Source organism: Somniosus microcephalus, chromosome 27 (genome assembly GCF_052327205.1).
Source record: "Somniosus microcephalus isolate GS21.2 chromosome 27, FLI_Smic_1.0, whole genome shotgun sequence".
NCBI classification, from domain to species: Eukaryota; Metazoa; Chordata; class Chondrichthyes; order Squaliformes; family Somniosidae; genus Somniosus; species Somniosus microcephalus.
The window spans coordinates 25,878,220-25,898,582 of record NC_141013.1 but is presented as its reverse complement, the minus strand read 5'-3'; the positions used below and the strand labels follow the sequence as shown (position 1 = coordinate 25,898,582).

Below are 20,363 nucleotides of genomic sequence, written 5' to 3'. Positions count from 1 at the left end.
GCAACACTCTCAGAGATGCCTGAATATTACTGGAAAACAAGTATCAGAATTTATAAAATGTTGACTTGTTCTGAATCATCCAATATAAAGTTAATTTGAATTAAAAGATCAAACTCCATTCAGCTACCACTACAGCACATTATTGCTTGAGGTACCTTTAATACTTGCCTATTCATGGACTTCACAGACACTTTGGCCGGAATTTTGCCTACCTCGGCGGGTCCGCTACAGGCGGCGGGTCGCGACCCCGCTGCAAGCTCCATCCCGTTGCTGAAAACGAGCTTACGTTAATAGGGCCTATTGAGCCCGCCCAGTACGTTACCCAACCCAATTAAATGGAGTGGCTCTGGTGACGTCATTCATGACGCGTTTTCAGCCGGGATCTTTAAAGGGACCATGGCCACATTAGATCTGACGTTTAATCTAGTATAGTGCCGACAGTGTACTGCAGCAATGGAGTGCTGCAAACACCAACAATGACTGCACAGAGACAGAGGGCTGCTTATGGAGGGAGTCAGAGCACGTAGGGAGGTCCTCTTCCCTTCCGATGGGCTAAAGACACCTCCCCAAGAGACCAAAACAGCCTGGTTACTTTTGCAGTTCAGGAGGACCTGGGTGCAGTGCCACAAACATTTCAAGGATCTCATTAGAGCAGGAAACATTAGTACAAAGCCACATTCAACTGCATCCTGCTGTGCCACTCATCACATCCCCATAACTCTGCCTTCCCTACCCTACTCCTGCACATCTTTACTCACACCAACTTACCTTGCACCTCCACCCATCTACATTATCACTTCCCCATCTCACTAGCCACCCCTCATACTCACCCTCATCTTAGTGCAATCATACCAACTAACACACAATGGTAGCCACTCGGCTGTTTTATCCAATGTTTATGTAAAGTTTCTGTTAATGTGGTGTCAAACATAAAAATCTTTATTTTCAACACTTTTTGATCTTCGACAGATTGTGTGCACCTTTGGAAGTGGTTTAGTGAGTAGCAGTGAATGGTGAGACATAACGGTACCCCCAGCAATGGTAATGAGTGTGAAAGGAATGGCTTAATCATTGTAGGGATGCTTTATGGTGTTGGTGTGGGGTAGTGCCAACCAGGCGCATCATGTGCCAGCCTTATGGGTATACAGAGTAAAGTTAACTAAATCTGGCCATGATGAGGGCATCTCTGGCCTCCCGGGCAGCAATGTGCTTGGGTGCTGATGCCGTCTATCCTGTGCAGCGTCAGGTGATTGCGGAGAAGGTTGGTGTTGTTCGTTGCTGGTGTGCCTGGTGCTGCTGGTCGTGATCCGATTCTGAGCAACAAGGTGAGACAGTATAAACGGCACCGCTGTTGATGGAATAGGTGGCAGGTGAAGTAGAGATGACAGAAGCAATCTGTCAATGGTGAGCGAGTTCTTCCAATGAGGAGAGACTAGATGGAGACGTTGCTGGAAAGACTTGCAGCCTGCAGAATCTGTGCTGGAAATGGACTGAGCAACAGCTTCTGCCTGAGGAAAGTGATCATCTGTCAGGTGGGAGCTTTTACTGTACATTTGATGCTGTCAGGTAATCAGCTGGAGCAATGGCCACGGAACTCCCGCCTCAGACGTGCTTCCTGAGCAGCATGGTTCCTGTGGCCATGCAGTTAAATTTAAAAAGTAAGTTTAAAAAAAAGCCGGTTAAGGGTCTGACAACTAGCTGTTAATCATCTCAATTGGGTTGCCCGCCGCTGCCGGTCGGGTCGGCTCCGCGATGACAGACGCGGCTGGGGGGAATGGCGCATGGGAGCGGAATGACAACCACTGTCAAAAGTAACAACTTTCTCACCCGACCCGCCACCGATCACGCCCGCTACCACCCCAGAAAATTCCGGCCAATGATGTATTTAACTACAATAAGCAAGATAATATCAGCCAATTTAATAATTAAAGCACAACAGTTTAGTACAAGATTACCAAAGTATAGCATTTGCTAGGTTCAGTTCACTTTAACGTATTAAATTTATAATTAAAATACCACAGTACATATTTTGGAACTTTTTTTAATAAGATGAAAATGTCTAAAAATTGTACGGTTCCTGTCAAAGTTTATTAGATTATTTCAGAATAAGATCTGATCACTTTAGTCCAGCAGCAGTTTAATGTCAATGTTGTGTCTTCTTCTATGGTGCTGGTTCCCCCTCTGGCCTACGTCTTCAGATGTTTGTCCTGAATCTCTTTCTCTCCTGGCTTATTAGAAGATTTCTTCTTTTGTTGGGTATTTCTGTTATATTGAAAACATGGGCAACTGTTGGATTCATTTCTTTTTTCTGTTCTACTTCTCTTTAAATATTCTTTTCACTTTTCTCCTTTCTATATTCTCACATTCTCCTTAGTACCTGTCTTGTGCTCCAGATGGGTTATCGAATGCCCCTATTCAATTAAAACTTCAGGTTTAAAAAAAAAAGCTATGACAGTATCAACAATATGTTATTCCAATTGATCATTCAACAATTCACTTAAAGATGAAGCAAATACACTGTGGTGTTTGACTGACTCCAAAATGTTGCTTCATTGATCTCAGCTTCTACAAAGGGCTTTTTGAACAATCACAAATATGTGGGAACATATTAATGTTTTTGCTGAATGATGGTCAAACGAACTAATTGTGCTAGCATTGCATTATTATGCTGTCTGACCTAAAGCCGCCAATATGTTGCTCGAGTAGTCAGTCAAATTTTAAATCATGAAGGTATTCCAAAAACTTACATAGATTTTTTAAAATAAAATAAAAACAGAAAATGCAGGAAATACTCAGCAGGTCAGGCAGCATCTGTGGAGAGGGAAACAGGGTTAACGTTTCTCTGTTTCTCTCTCCACAGATGCTGCCTGACCTGCTGAGTATTTAAGCATTTTCTGTTTTTATTTCAGATTTCCAGCATCTGCAGTATTTTGCTTTTGTATTAGTGGATTTTTTTTATTGTTAATTTACAAATGACAAAAGCAGTGCTGTCTGTCTGAAATCGCATACATAGCATTATGTTAACTGAGCAGCCAAATTGATATTAGTGCTGTAGCAGGATAATACAACAACTTTAACTCTGGTTTGGTCCTAAAATGTACGTAAATAGACTCTGCTGGACTAGTATTCATAGCAAGATTGCATAAAATATAATTTACAATAATTCCTTTGCTTCTTTGTGCAACAGAGAAGAATCACATTCAAAACAAGCAGGGTCGACAAAAGATTATGAAATTGAATATTTTTTATCTTGGCTTATTCTCGAAAAACTTGTTTTTTGGTGACTACAGAGTGAGAAGCAATCCTGTTTAGATGATGGATTAGAATGACACCTCCTTCCCTCAGTACTTTTTCTCTCCTTAACTTGTCCTGAAAGTGGTAACTTCTGTTGGGGAACATTTCTGCAGGTCTCTGAAACTTTACTTCAGTGGCTATTATTTTATCATGGGCATCACAGCTCAGCTCAATTCTGTCTTTATCTTCCACACAGATACTTTTAGGAATGAGTCACTGAACAGCGATCAGAAGCAGGAACGCTGGCTAATTTTTGTTCTTGCTAGTCCAGGGACTGAGGCTGTTCACTATAAAGTAATGTAATTCCAAATTGTTCCACTTTGAAGATTATTTCTCTGTGATAAACATTATATTGGAGCGGATCCACCTGTCCATTTGATATTGTAATTTTATTTGTTGCAAACTGAAACAGATAAAAATTAATCTCTGTGAAAGTACACTGAATTAAACCAATAACTGCAGTGTAAAACATACAACATGTACTAGTGCCTTTGGGTAGGGTTCTGATCTGGCCATATATAGTCCACACTTTGGGCCCTCTAAATCTGATGTGAATTCCTTGTCCCCTGTTTTAACCCTCTCTTCCCTTTTTAAGTCTTCCACATCATGCAATCTTATACAAGATGATCCCAAGCCAGTGCCTATCAAGTGCATAAGCAGGGCCAGGGAAACCTGTCTCAGATTTTCCCTACCATGTTGTGGAGAAGTGTCTAGTCTTTTCTCAGTACCTTCTCCCAATGATCTGGGCTAGAATCAGAAATCAGGTTGCAGAATGAGTATAAATCCATGTCCGTCCATTTGTACACCAACTCACTGTGCCCAGTAATAATTATAAAAATCTAATAGCGAGTAGAGAAAACAACTTTACCTTGTCCACTGGGGAGTCCAATGTGTACATTCAAATGGCAGTATTTCTTAGCCAGCTGTTTAGCAGAGATGAAACCATTCTAAGGTCACATGGGTGAGTACATCTGCCATTTAGAGTTTTGACTGCAGACTTTCTATAGTAGGTGAAGACCCTATAATACAACTGTTTTAGCTACTCTATGATCTGATTATTGAAGAAGGTATAAGATTAAATGCTCTCTCCCCATTATAGTGAAGCCACATATACTCAGTTCCCAACTGGACTACCATAAACCAGAAAAGACATTTACCTTTACTCCCCATAAAGAAAGGGAAGTGCAATAGCGCCAACAATTAATGCACAGCAGCATCTTATTTAAAGGTTATAGGCACCTTCAAGTTCAAACTGATCCAAATTCAAATTTTCCTAAGAAAATCAAAAAAAAGCCCAGTTTGGATTGAGGCTTTGGACTTGATGTTGTCCCCAAATACAATGTCTGTGTCCTAACTAAAGATTGAAAGGTAGAAATATGCTAACTGTCAGTAAATCTTTGACCTTTCTCACTTTGTTTTTAGAGATCTGGAGGTGTTCCTTGAATCACTTGACGTATCTTCTCTGCATCTGCTTGTATTGTCTTGTTGCTTGGGTCAATCTTAAGAGCAGCGTCATAATCCTGAAGACCTGTTAGAGCATAAATTAAAGCATCCACTGAATAAATCCAAACTGTTGTGATGAGGTACTGAGCCGTACGGATCAGGAAGGGTCCAGCTTGAATCCCTAGAATGTGCTGGGTTGCATGATCTCAGCTGAGGTGATAGTGGGGAGCTACAACTGGCTTCAGTGTTCCGGGGCTCGGAAGAGGAAAAATTAGTCAGGGTTACAGATCATGATCAACTAGCTGTTGCAGATATTGTACACTTGCTGGGTGTGTGTCTGTTGATCCTCAAAGATGACAGATTGAAGCTTGGTTACAGCACACCCCAGAATTGCATAGTCCACCAACACGGACAGTCACACATGAAAAAATGGTTACCAGCCTGGGTTATTACAAGTCTGCTGACTCCCATAGATCCATGTTCCCATATGAGTTTGTAAAGGTCCTGAGGGACAAGCTGGGCTGGGAAAAGGTGAAGTTTTGGCTCCTCTCACTCCTTGGGGTGGGAGAGGGGGACGTTGTGTATATAAGGCATGACCTGGAAGGGTAAGAGAGTGTGAGAGAGAGAGAGAAAGAGATGTAAAAGCTATGTGCTATTGTGTTGCTGACTACGGTTACCATTTATTATTAAACACACTGTTCTGTACGTAACCGTGCCTGAGGTTTGTTCCGAAAAACTTAAAGGCTCTAATATCTAGTGCCGTAAATGGGTCTTCACAAGTTACAGTACTACTTTCAGGAAAGGAGGGATAAGCGGGAAAAACTGGAAAAGAGAAAACTTATGTATTCAAATTTTAACTATAACATCCAACATTTGCTAATTATATGTTACCACAATTTCTGTGCATTTAAATATTAAAAAGAAGTCTTACCCTCCACATATAGTTCCAGCTCACAAAATGCTGTCCCTCTTCTAATGTGGGCCTTCAGTCTGCTATTTGCATTGTCTGGAACAGCAGGCGTTAACAAATCAAGTGCCTAAAGGAAAGAATAAGCACGTTACTTAAACAAATCAAAAGGAATGTTATAATTTAGAAACTGGATCCCGTTTAAGGTTTTAAAAATCAAGTATAAACATTTTGTAACTGTTGGATATAATTTAAAGATTTGTGCACCAGCCTAGTTTTTTTACGCAATTAAATTGAAATGTTAAAAGCATTCACAAAAATGACCCACTATGTAGAAAAAAACAGCCAAGCCAATTTTCAAACTTTAAACAAAATCCAAAAATGATAAGAGTAAGTTAACACAAGGAAACCGTTGCAACATTAAAGTTACTTTTGTGAAAAATGTATCCAAAGTTTGCTTCTCATTATTATTGCTTTATTTACTAAAGAAACTACATAACTGAAGTTTTTTAAATATGTGCAATATCTGCAACATAATAGCTTCAAAAATAACTAACATTTTCTATTGCAGGAAATTAGAAAAGAGTATGAAGTGCAGTGTTATAATGCTTCACAGAGCAGCATAACATTTACAATCCAGTATTATGCAATGTTTGGGTAATATTTATGGAGTTGATTATGTGATATTAAGAGGTTCAGAGCACAGACATTTCCAAGGGGGGGGGGAGATTTATTCTGTGCAATAAGTGTAATTAAATCAGAAATGCATTTATGATTTTGCTACTCTGAGCACACAAATTAGCAGCATTATCTTTTGCATTTATTTTATTTGTATTCTATTCAGAAAATACATTTGACACTTGGGGCTGGATTTTCTCAGCCCCGAGGAGGCGGGATTGCCGGTAAAGTAGCAGAAAGTGGGGGCGGATGGCCATCCCGCCTCCGTGCCCTTTTGCCAGGAGGCAAGACGATGTGCTGCTTCGGGTCCCGTCTCCTGGAGGCGGGAAAGGCATTAAATCCTTTTAACTGCCTGTTAACAGGTAGTTAACAGACAGAAAAAAGGATTAGTGCCATTTTACTTTCACAGGTGAAGGTTTCCCGACCTCGGAGAACCCCGCCAGGTTGGAGGAGGCTGGGGGCCGGAGCCACCTGGAAGTAAGATGTTGAGGTGAGTGATGGGGGCAAGTATGGAAGGTGAGTGCTAAGTGTTAAAACATTTTCACTTACCTTGTTTTCTTCCTACAGCCTTCATCCACCCTGGATCGGGAGACCCGACATCCTCCTTGTCGAATTCACAGACTGGCTGTTGGATCTTCCGAACCAACAGCCATCTGAAATCGACAAAGTTGAAAGGTTTGATGAGTCCTGAACACAAGGACTGATCAAACTACAGAGAATGTCAGTGTTTGACAGCTTCACAGAGCGTGTAAACACTGACATTTCTACTTTCAAGAAGTCTTGACAAATAGCACATCAGACGTTGACGTGCTGTCAGTGACTTCCTCTCTAATTGGCCTGCTGAGCCCGTAGGGCGGGCTTAACAAGGTCAATCAGGGGAAAATCCCTCTGGTTGGTCAGACGATGATGGAGGCGGGACATTGACATGACAAGCAGCAGTCCCGCCTCCAACTCGTCTCCACTGAGAAAATCCAGCCCTTTGTAGTCGATATTTACTCCTGGACGGGAGCGTGACTAAGCAAGCCGCGTGCATGCCCGACCGTGAGCAGCAGCAGGGACGCGCGACTCATTTTAACAGCCAGGCCTCATTAGGCATGCCGCTTTCTGACCAAAGGAAGCTGGCGGGAAGCAGCTGCCTGACCATTAAAATCATGCGATTTGGAGGCTGCCGGTGGGAACAGTCCCCGGTACAAGGTAAGTAGTCAGGAGGGCTCTGGGAGGGGAAACCCAGGGCAGGGTGGGCCTTCGGTGTCCTTGTGGGGCCTGGAGGAGCACTCCTGCTCCCGTTGGTCCACAAGGAAACCTGTTTTAAAAAAAAAAATGTTTAACTTACCTTACTTGGCCTCTTATGGTCCTGGATGTTGTTCCCGGTAGTTCTGGCCTGGCGGGGAAGCCACCACTGCTGCCCCACTCAGGCTACAGGTTAAAATAGCAGATCAGGCCCCAGTGATGTAATCGGAACTCAATCTGCAAATTTTAAGAGGACCCCCGTCAATGTTCCCTCTAATCTTTATTTCATGCGTGGTCCCTTTAACTGGCTGCAGGGCCCATTCAAATTTTCGCACATGTGACCTGCATGGGATCTCCAGATCGTAGGTTGCCTGTCTGTCCTCTGAGGCAGGAAGCAATGTGCTCCACAAAAATGAAAATAAAGTATAAGAAATGGGGCAAATTATCGAACAGCAAAGAGTACCTACCTCAAGAACAAATTTACCATCTCATATTGCAGATGGAGGTTTAGGGATATCTTTAGTTTTTGTGACTGACCCTCAGTCAAAAACTGAGGTGACATAGGAAGGTTCTCAAATATAAAGAAAAACCGAACTATGGTTAATCTTTGCCTTATCAAATTAATTAGTCTTAACTAATTTCCCAGAACCTGAATGTGAACTAACCTTGGAAGTGTCTTCAATGGCTTTGTGTAAATTTCTTAGTTTAAGGTGGCTTGCAGCCCGGTTCAGATACAAGACTGGAAGTTTATTATTCAACTGTATTCCCAGGTTATATGCATTAATAGCTGCAAGATAATCTCCTGATGCAAACAGCTTGCTGAAAAAGGAAAACAATATTTGAACAACCAAGATAACCTGATTTATCGATAGTTATAGAGAAGCTAATCAGGCCTTCACAGGCTAGCAAAGTGATAACTGTCATAAATTAAGTGATCTCCCACTGCAGTTAGTCATTGCGTAGTAGTCAACAGCATGCAATATGTTCCATAATGTCTTTCAGAGTTTATATACATATAATAAGCAGATCATTGCACTGTTGCCTGTAGAGGGATTTTCATTCAAACAGAAGACTATCAGACATTAATGTCTCACAGGGACCAGGACCCATCAGGTGGCTCACCCAAGTGCCATTTCTTTGAGAGAGAGCCTGGACAGTCACTGTTATTTGACTGTGGAGGGCTACACAGCTGAGACAGATCTTTCTTCACCCAACACCCACACATGTACACTTTTCCAAGGACAATAAGACCAATTGTAGTACCCAAATTCAGAGTGGAAAATAGGTTGCAACCACCTGGACAGCAGATAGAAAGGAAAATATTCTTGCAGATCACAGAAGAAGCCTGTAAAAAGGCCGGCACTTAATCATGAGGGATTTCAATTACACAGACGGAGGAAATGACAGAGGAAAAACTAAGAGTAGTGCAGGGTTGATTTCTTACTCAGTTGGTAGCACGCTCACCTCGGAGTCAGAAGGTTGTGGGTTCAAGCCCCACTCCAGAGACTTGAGCACAAAATATAGGCTGGCACCTCCATGCAGTGCTGAGGGAGTGCTGCACTGTTGGAGGTGCCATCTTTCGGATGAGATGTTAAACCGAGGCCCCATCTGCCCTCTCAGGTGGATGTAAAAGATCCCATGGCACTAATCGAAGAAGAGCAGGGGAGTTTTGCCCGGTGTCCTGGCCAATATTTATCCCTCAACCAACATCACTAAAAACAGATTATCTGGTCATTATCACATTGTTGTTTGTGGGACCTTGCTGTGTGCAAATTAGCTGCCACGTTTCCTACAATACAACAGTGACTACACCGCAAAAGTATTTAATTGGCTGTAAAGCACCTTGGGACATCCTGAGGTTGTGAAAGACGCTATATAAATGCAAGTCTTTCTTTTTACTTAGATTGTTGAACAGCCAACATCTCCAGAAAATTGTACATATAATACAAGTTGAGGAGAATCTAAGATTCAGTGATCATAACATTATTAGAACTGAAATGCTCATGAGAGTTTGTAAAAATCGTTTGTAGAATTTCATCTTAGGCGGTATCGCATCAGCCTGTTACATTGAAGTGAATGGAACTGGATATCAGGCGGGGCATAGAGCAGGCTGCCAATGAGATAGCGCCCAAGCTGAACTTCTACTCCGTGACACACAAATATTGCACATTAAAAGACCACAAGTTTGAGGGAATGCAATATGATTTAAATAAAGGTTAAATGGAATGCAATAATGGATGGGATTTTTTACTTTTCTGTTCACACCTCATCCACCCCTTCTCGCCTTGACTAACCCCTTCCTGGAGAAGTACCGAGGAAGTTAGAAAAATATATTTACACAGATGGTTAGAATGTGGAATTCTCTGCCACAAGCTGCTGTTGAAACTAAGCCTATACATTCTTTTAAACAAGAATTAAGAGAATTGCTGGAAAAAGAGAACTATTAAAGGGAATGGGGAATGGGCAGGAAAAGAAAGAAAATAAAGACTTGCATTTATATAGCGCCTTTCACGACCACCGGACGTCTCAAAGCGCTTTACAGCCAATGAAGTACTTTTTTGAAGTGTAGTCACTGTTGTAATGTGGGAAACACGGCAGCCAATTTGCGCACAGCAAGCTCCCACAAACAGCAATGTGATAATGACCAGATAATCTGTTTTTGTTATGTTAATTCAGGGATAAATATTGGCCAGGACACTGGGGGTAACTCCCCTGCTCTTCTTCGAAATAGTGCCGTGGGATCTTTTACATCCACCTGAGAGAGCAGATGGGGCCTCGGTTTAACGTCTCATCCGAAAGACGGCACCTCCGACAGTGCAGCACTCCCTCAGTACTGCACTGGAGTGTCAGCTCAGCTTTATATGCTCAAGTCCCTGGAGTGGGACTTGAACCCACAACCTTCTGACTCAGAGGCGAGTGTGCTACCCACTGAGCCACAGCTGACACAGGAGAGCAAGATAAGACTAGGTAGCTCATATGGATGAGCCAAATTACTTGTTTTGTGCTGTGACATTCTACGATTCAGTTCCACTGGCATCAGTATCTCATCATCTAAGTCCATTGTCTAAGTGGCCTTTATTCAAGTGTACGTCTCGATAGTGAGTGACGCCATGTTATTTGTCCATGCAGGAGCCCATTCGTGTCTTCACCCAATCTTCCTACATGCACTTCCGGCGAGGATTGCTGTATAGTGATCAAAAGCAAGAACACTGACCAATTTTCCCCTCCCTAACCCAGGGTTGTTAAGGGCCTTTTTGGTGCCCCTATCGGTCACCCTAGGTGAGATCAGCCAGCTAACTCAACACAGCCCGGGGATTAAATCTGGGATCTCCGTGGTCTGTAAGACTCAGATTCTCTGTGGATAAACCTGGCGAGCTATAGCGGGAGTGAAGTTTTTAAAAATTAAAATGAATGATTAAAAAAGTTTTCATAACCTACTTCCCTTTATCCTTCAGCCAGTCTGGATTTTTTTCCTCCTCTTTCAGATCATCAAGGTCAGGCACATTTGCATTATTAGCTCGTCTAGCTTCTGCCTGTTTTCTTACCCACTGTAAACATAAAGAATATTACTCCATGCGCAGTATAACATACAATGGAAAATTAAGGTATTATGACATTACTACACTGAACTGCTTTTTAAAACTTAGCATCTTCATTCTAGAAATACAAACAAACCTGTGATTACCATTTTAAGTGTAAAGTTTCATCACAGCATAGACTTTCACAGTCATAATTTATACATGACAAAAGCACAAATTAAACCAAAAAGCACATATAGCAACCGATGCATCAACAGACGGCACCCACAGTGAATCACATCTGGGATTCCTCACACAGTGAATTCCAGAACTTGCTTGGAGCACCATAGAAGCTGATGAGCGGCGGTGAGACATGAAATGAATTAGAGAAAAGTTTGAGTGTAAGTTTAATCATGGCACTCCTGCACGCCTCCTCCAAGCCATAACAAACTAGCACTGGCAGAGGCCCAAAAACAATCTGCCTATTCATGCTGCGGATGGGGAATGGTGTGTAAGTGCGGGAGCACCTACAAAGGGGAGAAAAAAGGTTACCAAATTGTAAAAGAATCAATTACACAACAGTATTAATTCCTGACCCCACTCAGAGATGCTTCATATTCTTCTACCTATTCTCCTTTTCTCCAAACAACAGACTTTACAGAAATTAATAGGAAGCAACCGTAAACCGAGATATCTGCGCTCCTCTAATTCTGCCCTCTTGAGCATCCCTGATTATAATTGCGAAACCTTTGGTGGCCGTGTCTTCTGTTGCCTGGGCCCTAAGCTCTGGAATTCCCTGCCTAAACCTCTCCATCTCGCTATCTCTTTTTCCTCCTTTAAGACGCTCCTTAAAGCTTACCTCTTTGACCAAGCTTTTGGTCACCTGCTCTAATCTATCCTTATGTGGCTCGGTGTCAAATTTTTTGTCTTAAAATACTCCTGTGCGGCGCCTTGGGATGTTTTACTACGTTAAAGGCGCTATATAAATACAAGTTGTTGTTATTGTTGTTGTAAGCTCCTTTCAATGTACTCGATTTGACTCTCATCTCCAGATTGATATTTTAACCAATTATGTGAGCTGCTAAATGAACAGAATTAACAACGTAGATATAACTTTTTTTTAATAAATCCACAAGTCGCGAAACAATCTCTCGAGTAACTATCGCATGTGTTGGAAGAAAGGTAATCATTTTTACAAAACCCTTACCTCTTCTTCCTCAGGAACAAGCGATTCTCTCAGCGCAGTAGGAAAAACTCGTGGTGTGAAGTGTATCTGAATATTGCCAGCTGAACGAGGAGCTGGTATGATTTCTTCCTTAGAGTTTTCAGTAAATATATTGCCAGCAGTACCTACAATGAATCCAGGGTTAGAAGTTAATCATTAAATACCATCCTGTAAAAATGACTACGCTTTTTGTTTTAGAGATACGAACTACAATATGAGAAAAAAGTAATCTATATTGACGTGATCTCTACTTGCTATAGATGTATCAGGAAATAACTGCCTACTGTGCTAATTAAATCTTGAAGATACGGAACAAGGAACTTGATCAAGTCATGGGGGCTATTTATTGTCAAGCGCAATCCTGAAAAATGAGAGTTTGTGCTAATCCACCTTATCTAAGCTTATTTAAACAAAAGATATTGGCGCTGATAATGTGGCCATGATACAGTGGCACTGGAGCTGCTGTGTACTAAACACTGGCCATACCCATAGGCCAAGAGGCTGACCAATCCCAATAATGCAAGATCAGCCAATTTCCATATTTTGTTGGTAGAGTATTACTTCTCTCAAATCCTCTTTCCTTTGTCCGCGTCAGTTGCTAAGAAAAACAGCAATGTACCTTTAACAAGGATCCAACTGAAAGAAATAGGCCTCTCCAGCAGCACCCATTTAATACAGATGCTTCTGCAACTCACACTTCTAATAGGAAATAGATTTGTCAAGTTCACATGGGCTGTCTAAGGGAGTATGAAGGAGAAAACCCTTGACATAGCTCTTAAAAACGGCTCCTGAAAGATAAATTGTGGTGCAGACAATGTCCCTGACAATGTCCACAGACTGGATCATCCCGCTCCCGACCCCACCCCTGCCCTGACCAAGGATAAGATGAATGTTCAGTAAGGCGAAGATTACAAAATTAAGGTTTAAACAGTGGTCACCCCATTCCCCCACCCTCAGCAGACAAGTCACTCTGGCTCTACTCTCGTGAATATTCCAGCAATCGAGTTACATAGTTCCATAGAGCAGCAGCTATCCTAAGCTCTCGGTCAAGAGTGGGATATAGCATGGGGCGGGGGCAAAGGAAGTAACTTTAAAAAGAGAGGGATGTGACAAATCTGAAGTCCATCTGGTTTAATGTCATAGGAATCTTTATATTGTATTTTTTATTAGTATTATTAAGACTTGTGTGAATACCATTTTAAATTAGTTTCTCTGTGGTTGGGACAGACTCCACATTCTATGTCTGGCTAGGAAAGTAGGATTGCTGCTGCAATAATCACTGATGTGAAATAGGTTTACCTCCTTTAACAGAATGCTTGTTTGGAGTTCGTGAGGCAGAATTTTGTGTCTTATTTTCTTCCTTCCTCATCCTCCTCCTTTTCTCTGCCTCAACCTTTTGCCTTGCAATCTTTAGTTCTTCCTTCCTCTTTAGTTCCTCCTTCCTCTTTAGTTCCTCCTCTTCATGCTTCTGCAGCTTCCACTGTTCCAACTCTTCAGTGGCTCTTCTTCGCTCTTGCTCTTTCATGTCTTCAATCTGTTTTCTGTTATCTTCCTCTATCTGTACAGTTTTAGCGCATGTTCATTATTCTTAACCATACTTTTATCTAGGTCATGTTTATACCAATTTTCTACATTTTGTAACCTTCCCTTGGGCTCAAGACGCACATTCATCAAAGCTTAATTCCAGATTGATCTGGGAACTTTGCATATCGGAATGTACCTTAGTTTCACAGTGAAGCTTAGGAGCATCTTCCACTTTAAAATTGTTCTACATCTGTAATGAGGCGCAATGCAATGTTGGGGAAAAAGGCAGAGATGAAAACTGCATTCGATTGACTTTGTGGAGTGCTGGTAAGTTGCATAGAAAATGGAAATCCAGCTGTGTGGGCAAGCAATTCGGCTCATCGTCAAGCATAGTTCAGATATGGAGGAATGAAGACAGCTTTATACGAAGGATGCCGCTGGAACAAAGGCATGGCATGTGATGTGTGGAGGAGAGAAGAAATGTTAATCTGTACAATCAGTGGAGAGAGGAGGTAGTAATTGCATGGATAAATTTAGTGGAATCCCCTCCTCCCGGCACAACTAGACCACCCCCCGACCATAAATGGACCCATCTCGCCATTGAACTAGTTTTCATCTTTGATAGGTTTGTAAATAGAAGATGCAAGAATTAAAGAATGAAAACTGGAAACGAACTTTTGACAGAATCCAAAACACGCAGCTGCATGTACTTTGCTTCCAGTTTGTATTCATAAGTAGTGTTTGATTAATAAAGAATTATTTAACATCAGCAATAAAGCAAGACTAAAAGCTGAAAGTCACTTAATACAACAAACTGTTACAGTACAAACATGAGAGATGCCTCATAATGAATATGGTGCTTATCCATACAGTCTTACATTCTTTTAATTCACCAGATTGTGCCATTTAAGCTGGAATTTCTCATGACCACCACTCAGTTTGGGAATATTGCTGCTGTCTTTCACTACATAGAAACATAGAAGATAGGAGCAGGAGTAGGCCATTCGGCCCCTCGAGCCTGCTCCGCCATTCAATGAGATCATGGCTGATCATCCAAACTCAGTACCCTGTCCCTGCCTTCTCCCCATATCCCTTGATCCCCTTAGCCTTAAGAAATATATCTCACTCCTTCTTGAATATATTTAATGAATTGGCCTCAACTGTCTTCTGTGGTAGAGAATTCCACAGGTTCACCACTCTCTGGGTGAAGAAATTCCCCCTTATCTCTGTCCTAAATGGCTTACCCCTTATCCTTAGACTGTGACCCCTGGTTCTGGACTTCCCCGCCATCGGGAACAGCCTTCCTGCATCTAGTCTGTCTAGTCCTGTTAGAATTTTACTACCATTCCTAATGATTTAAGTTTATATCTTCTACTATTGTCATCATATGAAAGGAAAACATTATCACAGAAAATGCATGCGAGCTTCATATGGCAGAATGGCCTCGTTTTACAGAAATTACAATACTATACTACCCTGCAACTGACCACCTTGAACTGTGTACTTAAATCATCACTAATCCTATTGGCTTTGTTGCACATAATGGTTTGAATTTTAAGCAAATTAATAATTTTATACAAATTACTCTCTCAACAACTCCATTTTAAACCGATCCTCTTGTGCACAAGAGGAGAAAATTAAATACTCAACAGGTTCTACAATAATTACCTTCATCATCTTTTCCAATGAGTACTTCTCATTTTCTCGTTTTTTAATTGCTTTTTCTTTTTCAGCTTCTTGTGCCCTCTCTTGCGCAGCAAGTATTGCACGCTCCCTCTTTTTTTGCAACTTTTCCTTATTAACTATCAAAGAAAAGTCAAAACGATTGTATTATGCAAAGACAAAACGAGTTATGCCCTAATCACAAGGTTTAAATTGATCAGCACTGCGAATGTATTTCATACAAACTTTCACCTAAAGGAAGTCTACAGAAAGCAAAAATCTCCAGCACTTTCCTCACCTTCAACTGTTGTAAGTTGTTCCCACATTCCTGATTCTTTTTTATGCAAGGTGAAGATGACAACACCATTGCCAACTTTAGCTGAGCTTTTTGTCTCATCAATAGAGGCATATAGCACGACCTCGAACAGAAATGGAGGAAAGTTTACCTGTTAAAACAATCCATTTAGTATCAAAATCTGGAGGCAAATACAGATTTGCAATTATAAACTACACAAAGTGAATTAATTTTATCAAAAACTAAAAACCTAAATTATATGCAACTTTAATATCAATATGTTGGCAATTTTAATAAATGATTTGCTGCTGTGTAATATTTAAAATGTTCCCCCGATTACCACGTTCATACTATTACATGAGTGACTCTAATAGATATTTTCGAATGCTGGCCTATGATCTGCCCTGAGCATTTAAACTATTGAATATCTGACACCTTTTAACAGTGCAAGGACATTGCCTGCTCTGTGAAATGAATTTTACGCTGATTGGGCTCGTTAAGCCTGCCCACCGCGTTTGCCGGCCAATTGAAGGAAGCGGGTCTGATGACGTCACTTGATGACGCATCATCAGCCGGTCTCCTTAAAGGGACCATGCGCAAATTGATTTTGGCAGTTGTGCCATCAGTGTTCTACAGCATTGAGGTGCTACAAACACTGACAAGCACTGCACAGAGGTGCACGCCTGCACCCAGGCTCTCTCATGGCTCCCTTCATATGCTTATGGAGGGAGTCACTGCATGCAGGGAGGTCGAGACCTCCCCAGGAGACCAACACAGCCTGGTTGCACAATACTCAGGAGGACACAAGCAGGGATATCGTTAGGAGGACCTGGGTGCAGTACCGCAAATGTTTCAATGATCTCAGTCGATCACAAAACAGTACGAAGCCATACTCAACCTCATCCTGCTGTGCCTCTCATCACATCCCCATCACTCGGACTTCCCTACCCTACTCCTGCACATCCTTACTCACACCAACTTACCTTGCACCTCCACCCATCCCTCTCTATCTACATTATCACTTCCCCATCTCACCAGCCACCCCTCACACTCACCCTTATCCTAGTCCAATCATACCAAGTAACAACACACAAGGGTAGGCACTTGGGTGTTTTAGCCAATGTTCCTGTGAAGTTTCTGTTAATGTGCTGTCAAATATTGAAATCTTTATTTTCAGCACTTTGCGTTCTTGGACAGACTTGTGTGCACCTTTGGAAGTGATTAGTGAGTTGCAGTGAATGGTGAGACATAATGGTACCCCCCGCAATGGCGGTGAGTGTGAAAGGAATGGCTTGGGCATTGTAGGGATGCTTTATGGTGTTGGTGTGGGGTGGTGCCAACCTGCGGCAGCCAGAGTGTACAGCGTCAAGTGAAGTAAATCTGGCCATCGTGAGGCCATCCCTGGCGCCCAAGTAGCAATGTGGTCGGGTGCTGATGCCGTGTCCTGTGCAGCATCAGTTGATTGCGGAGAAGGTTGGTGTTGTTGTTGGTGCTGCTGGTGTGGGGGCTGATCGTGGTGGGATTCTGAGGACCAAGGTGAGATATTTTTAAGGGCAACGATGCTGATGGAATAGATGGCAGGTGAGGTTGAGATGACAGAAGCGATCTGTCAATGGTGAGAGAGGTCGTTCCAATGAGGTGACACTGGATAAAGAGTTTACTTCAAACACTTGCAACCTGCATAAAGTTCAATCTGTCTTCTAAATGCAGTAAGCAACAGCTTCTAACCTTGGAAAGTGAACATCAATGAAATGGGAGCTTTTATAGACCATTTGCAGCTGTCAAGTTAAGAAATCATGAAATGGTGACACAACTCCCGGCCTCCTTACCCGACGTGATCCCCGAGCAGTGGGGAAGCCATTGGCAAACTCTTATAATCTAAAGGTGAGCTTAAAATAGTTTTAAGTGCCTGTTATTAAGCTCTTAATAATCTAACTTCCCGCCACTTGGTGTCGGGTCTGTCGGAAACTTTTTGTATCACAAGGAGTCCAATGCCAGCAAGTCAAGGCTCACCGTCAGGATACACACATTGATGATGCGGCACTAGTAATACATGGCACTGTTTCATGTTTAAAATGTTCCTAAAACATAGCTTCCTTATCTTGGCTGTGCAATCAGGAGGAGATTCAAACAAAGGCCAGATGCTTCTACAAAGGAGAGTGAATCATTCTGGCTGTTGTTGTGTATTCCTAGAGCCCTGCTTAAAAAACAGCATTAATAGAGATGTGTGTACACTCTTTTGGTTTTGGGTGTTTAAACAAATAGACTGTAACTAATATAACTTTAAAACAACCTTAACAAATTAAATTAAAATTGTGTTGGCCTGTCATCTGAAGAGGAGGGGAGAGTTCTTTCTAGCACCAACTCTGTTTAAAAAAGGAAGAGGATTCTACTGACTTGTTCCATCAGCCTACATATAATAAAGGGGACATCAGCGCTGTTACTTGTGTATTTTAGTTGTTTCTTGTTGCCATACTTTTGTCTACTTTAAAACTAGTGGTTAGAGGCAGGCTGGGAGCAGACATTTTGTATCGAATGCCCATTTACTTCACATAATGATGGTCCACCATAGCATTATAATAAATAGATGCATATGCAGTGAGGTCAGTGCTCCCCAGTCACTGTACTGGAACATCATGATGCCAAATAGAGGGAGGTCTGTATAAAATAGACCTTCCCCCAACTACCTGTAAGCAATAGTTCAACATGGCAAGTCATGACTGAAAGACACCAGTAAGTTTTCAGATATTTATATATACCTTCGAAGTACTCCGAGAGGATTATCTATAGCCAACTCCACTGGCAGATAGAGCAATGAAACAGTGCAATTGAAAGGCATGTCCACATCACCAGAAGTTGGAACCAGCTGAGGCAATCTGGGAAGCTCCTGAATAGATCGAGATGTGTACAGTATTCTTTATGGAACTGAAGGGGCAAACAGTATATTCTTTTCCCTTTTTATAACAGAAATGATTTAACCTCCAGCGGATAGGCTCAAATCTAACAAACACCAGGAAAATTGCGGAATAAATATCAAGGAGAAGTTGCCAACAGTTTACCCATCTCTGTATTATTATAATGACATAATTTAAGCTTGGAGAACCACCGAGAACATTAAATGCGTGAATTAATGAACGCATTTATATATTTTTCATGCAGGACATCCCAAAGTGCATCACAGCCAATGAATTACTTTTGATGTGTGGTCATTGTTGTTTTGTAGGCAAACCTGGCAGCCAATTTGTGCACGGAAAGGTCCCACAGATAGCAATGAGATAAATGGCCATATAATCTGTTGATTGTGGGACAATGTTGGCCAGGACTCTGGGAGAACCCTTCTGCTCATCTACAAATAGTGCCAAGAAATCTTTTATAGTCTGAACAGGTAGATGGGGCCTTGGTTTAGCCTCTCAGCTGAAGTCTGCAAGGCCACTGGTTTATGATAAGTCAAACTCCACCTGTCTTACAGAGGATTCTGAGCCGTGTTTGGGGAATGCATTCCAACATTGCACCCATTTTGCCCTGAAATTCATAGATCTTGACTGCATTGTTCTAATACTACAGACCACTGCAGATAGACAGGCAGCAACCCTCCACCGCCCAATCCCATCCCCCTCACCTCCCCTTTAAATGATGAGAAACACTGAACAGGCTGCATTAATCCTCGAGCCCGGAGCTTAACCACCTCCCTCACCTTTAAATAATCCTCTGCACAAAAGATGTCCGCTTTCCCGGCCCTGACGCCCTTCAGCGGCACCGTTATAAACACCTGAGACTCGGCCTGCTCCCAGCTGTAATCCCTGACCAGCAGCGGCATCTTGGCCGTTGCTAGGGACGCGGGCTCGGTTGCTGTGTTGAGCCCTTCCGGGTGACACTGGTTTTCACTTCCGGAACAAATGGCCTTCTTCCTGAGTTGGAGAGACCCTGAGTTCATTTACTGTGGGCACAAATCACTCACCTCACTGCACAATCAAAGGGTTGCTTCTGATGCATTGGTCCAGATTGTCCACAAAGAAATGGGAAGTCCAGGTCTTTAAAAAGAGACTGTAAAGTTTATTCAGCCCGCTGTCCAAAGCCAATCAGAGGTCAAAAGCATGGCTTCAATTTAGTGTTTTCTTTGGATCTGGTGAAAATTAATCCGAATTAATACCTCCACATCATAACAGAGAATTAAATGGAAAAGGTGGACTTGATATGTTACATTGTGTACCTAGGATAAGAAATGGCCATTTGGCCCATATGTGGCTTCTTGAAGGACTGCAACTAGTCAGTCCTCACCACCACCTCCAGAACCTTTTTCCACAGGTTGATCACCCTCTGACAAAAGTAAAACTCCCAAACATCCAACCTCACTCTCTGCTTCCTCAATTTAAATGGTTGGCTCAGAATTTAGCCAACTCCAATGTTTTTTTCACTATTCGTTCATGGCATGTGGGCATTGTTGGCAAGGCCACCATTTATTGCCCATCCCTAAGTTCCCTTGGGAAGGAGGTAGTGCGCCGCCTTCTTGAACCGCTGCATTCCGCATGGTGAAGGTACTCCCACAGTGCTGTTAGGGAGGGAGTTCCAGGATTTTGATCCAGCGAC

General features: G+C 42.2%; 1 protein-coding gene across 5 annotated transcripts; it reads right to left on the bottom strand.

The window, feature by feature from the left end:
• Positions 1-1,899: 1,899 nt before the first annotated feature.
• On the bottom strand, positions 1,900-19,645 carry dnaaf4 (dynein axonemal assembly factor 4). Of its 5 annotated transcripts, none has more exons than XM_085968769.1 (10): positions 19,546-19,645; positions 15,780-15,927; positions 15,488-15,621; positions 13,595-13,853; positions 12,278-12,420; positions 10,991-11,100; positions 8,218-8,371; positions 5,669-5,774; positions 4,706-4,822; positions 1,900-2,411 (listed from the first exon to the last, which is right to left on the bottom strand). In XM_085968769.1, exons 1-9 carry the CDS (start codon positions 19,591-19,593, stop codon positions 4,713-4,715), a joined length of 1,212 nt encoding a protein of 403 aa, XP_085824895.1. In that variant the 5' UTR covers positions 19,594-19,645; the 3' UTR covers positions 1,900-2,411; positions 4,706-4,712. The 5 variants fall into 5 exon arrangements, with proteins under 5 accessions (XP_085824895.1, XP_085824892.1, XP_085824894.1 ...); XM_085968766.1 differs by having other exon boundaries at positions 1,900-2,425; positions 19,471-19,641; XM_085968768.1 differs by having other exon boundaries at positions 1,900-2,262; positions 19,471-19,640.
• Positions 19,646-20,363: the final 718 nt, after the last annotated feature.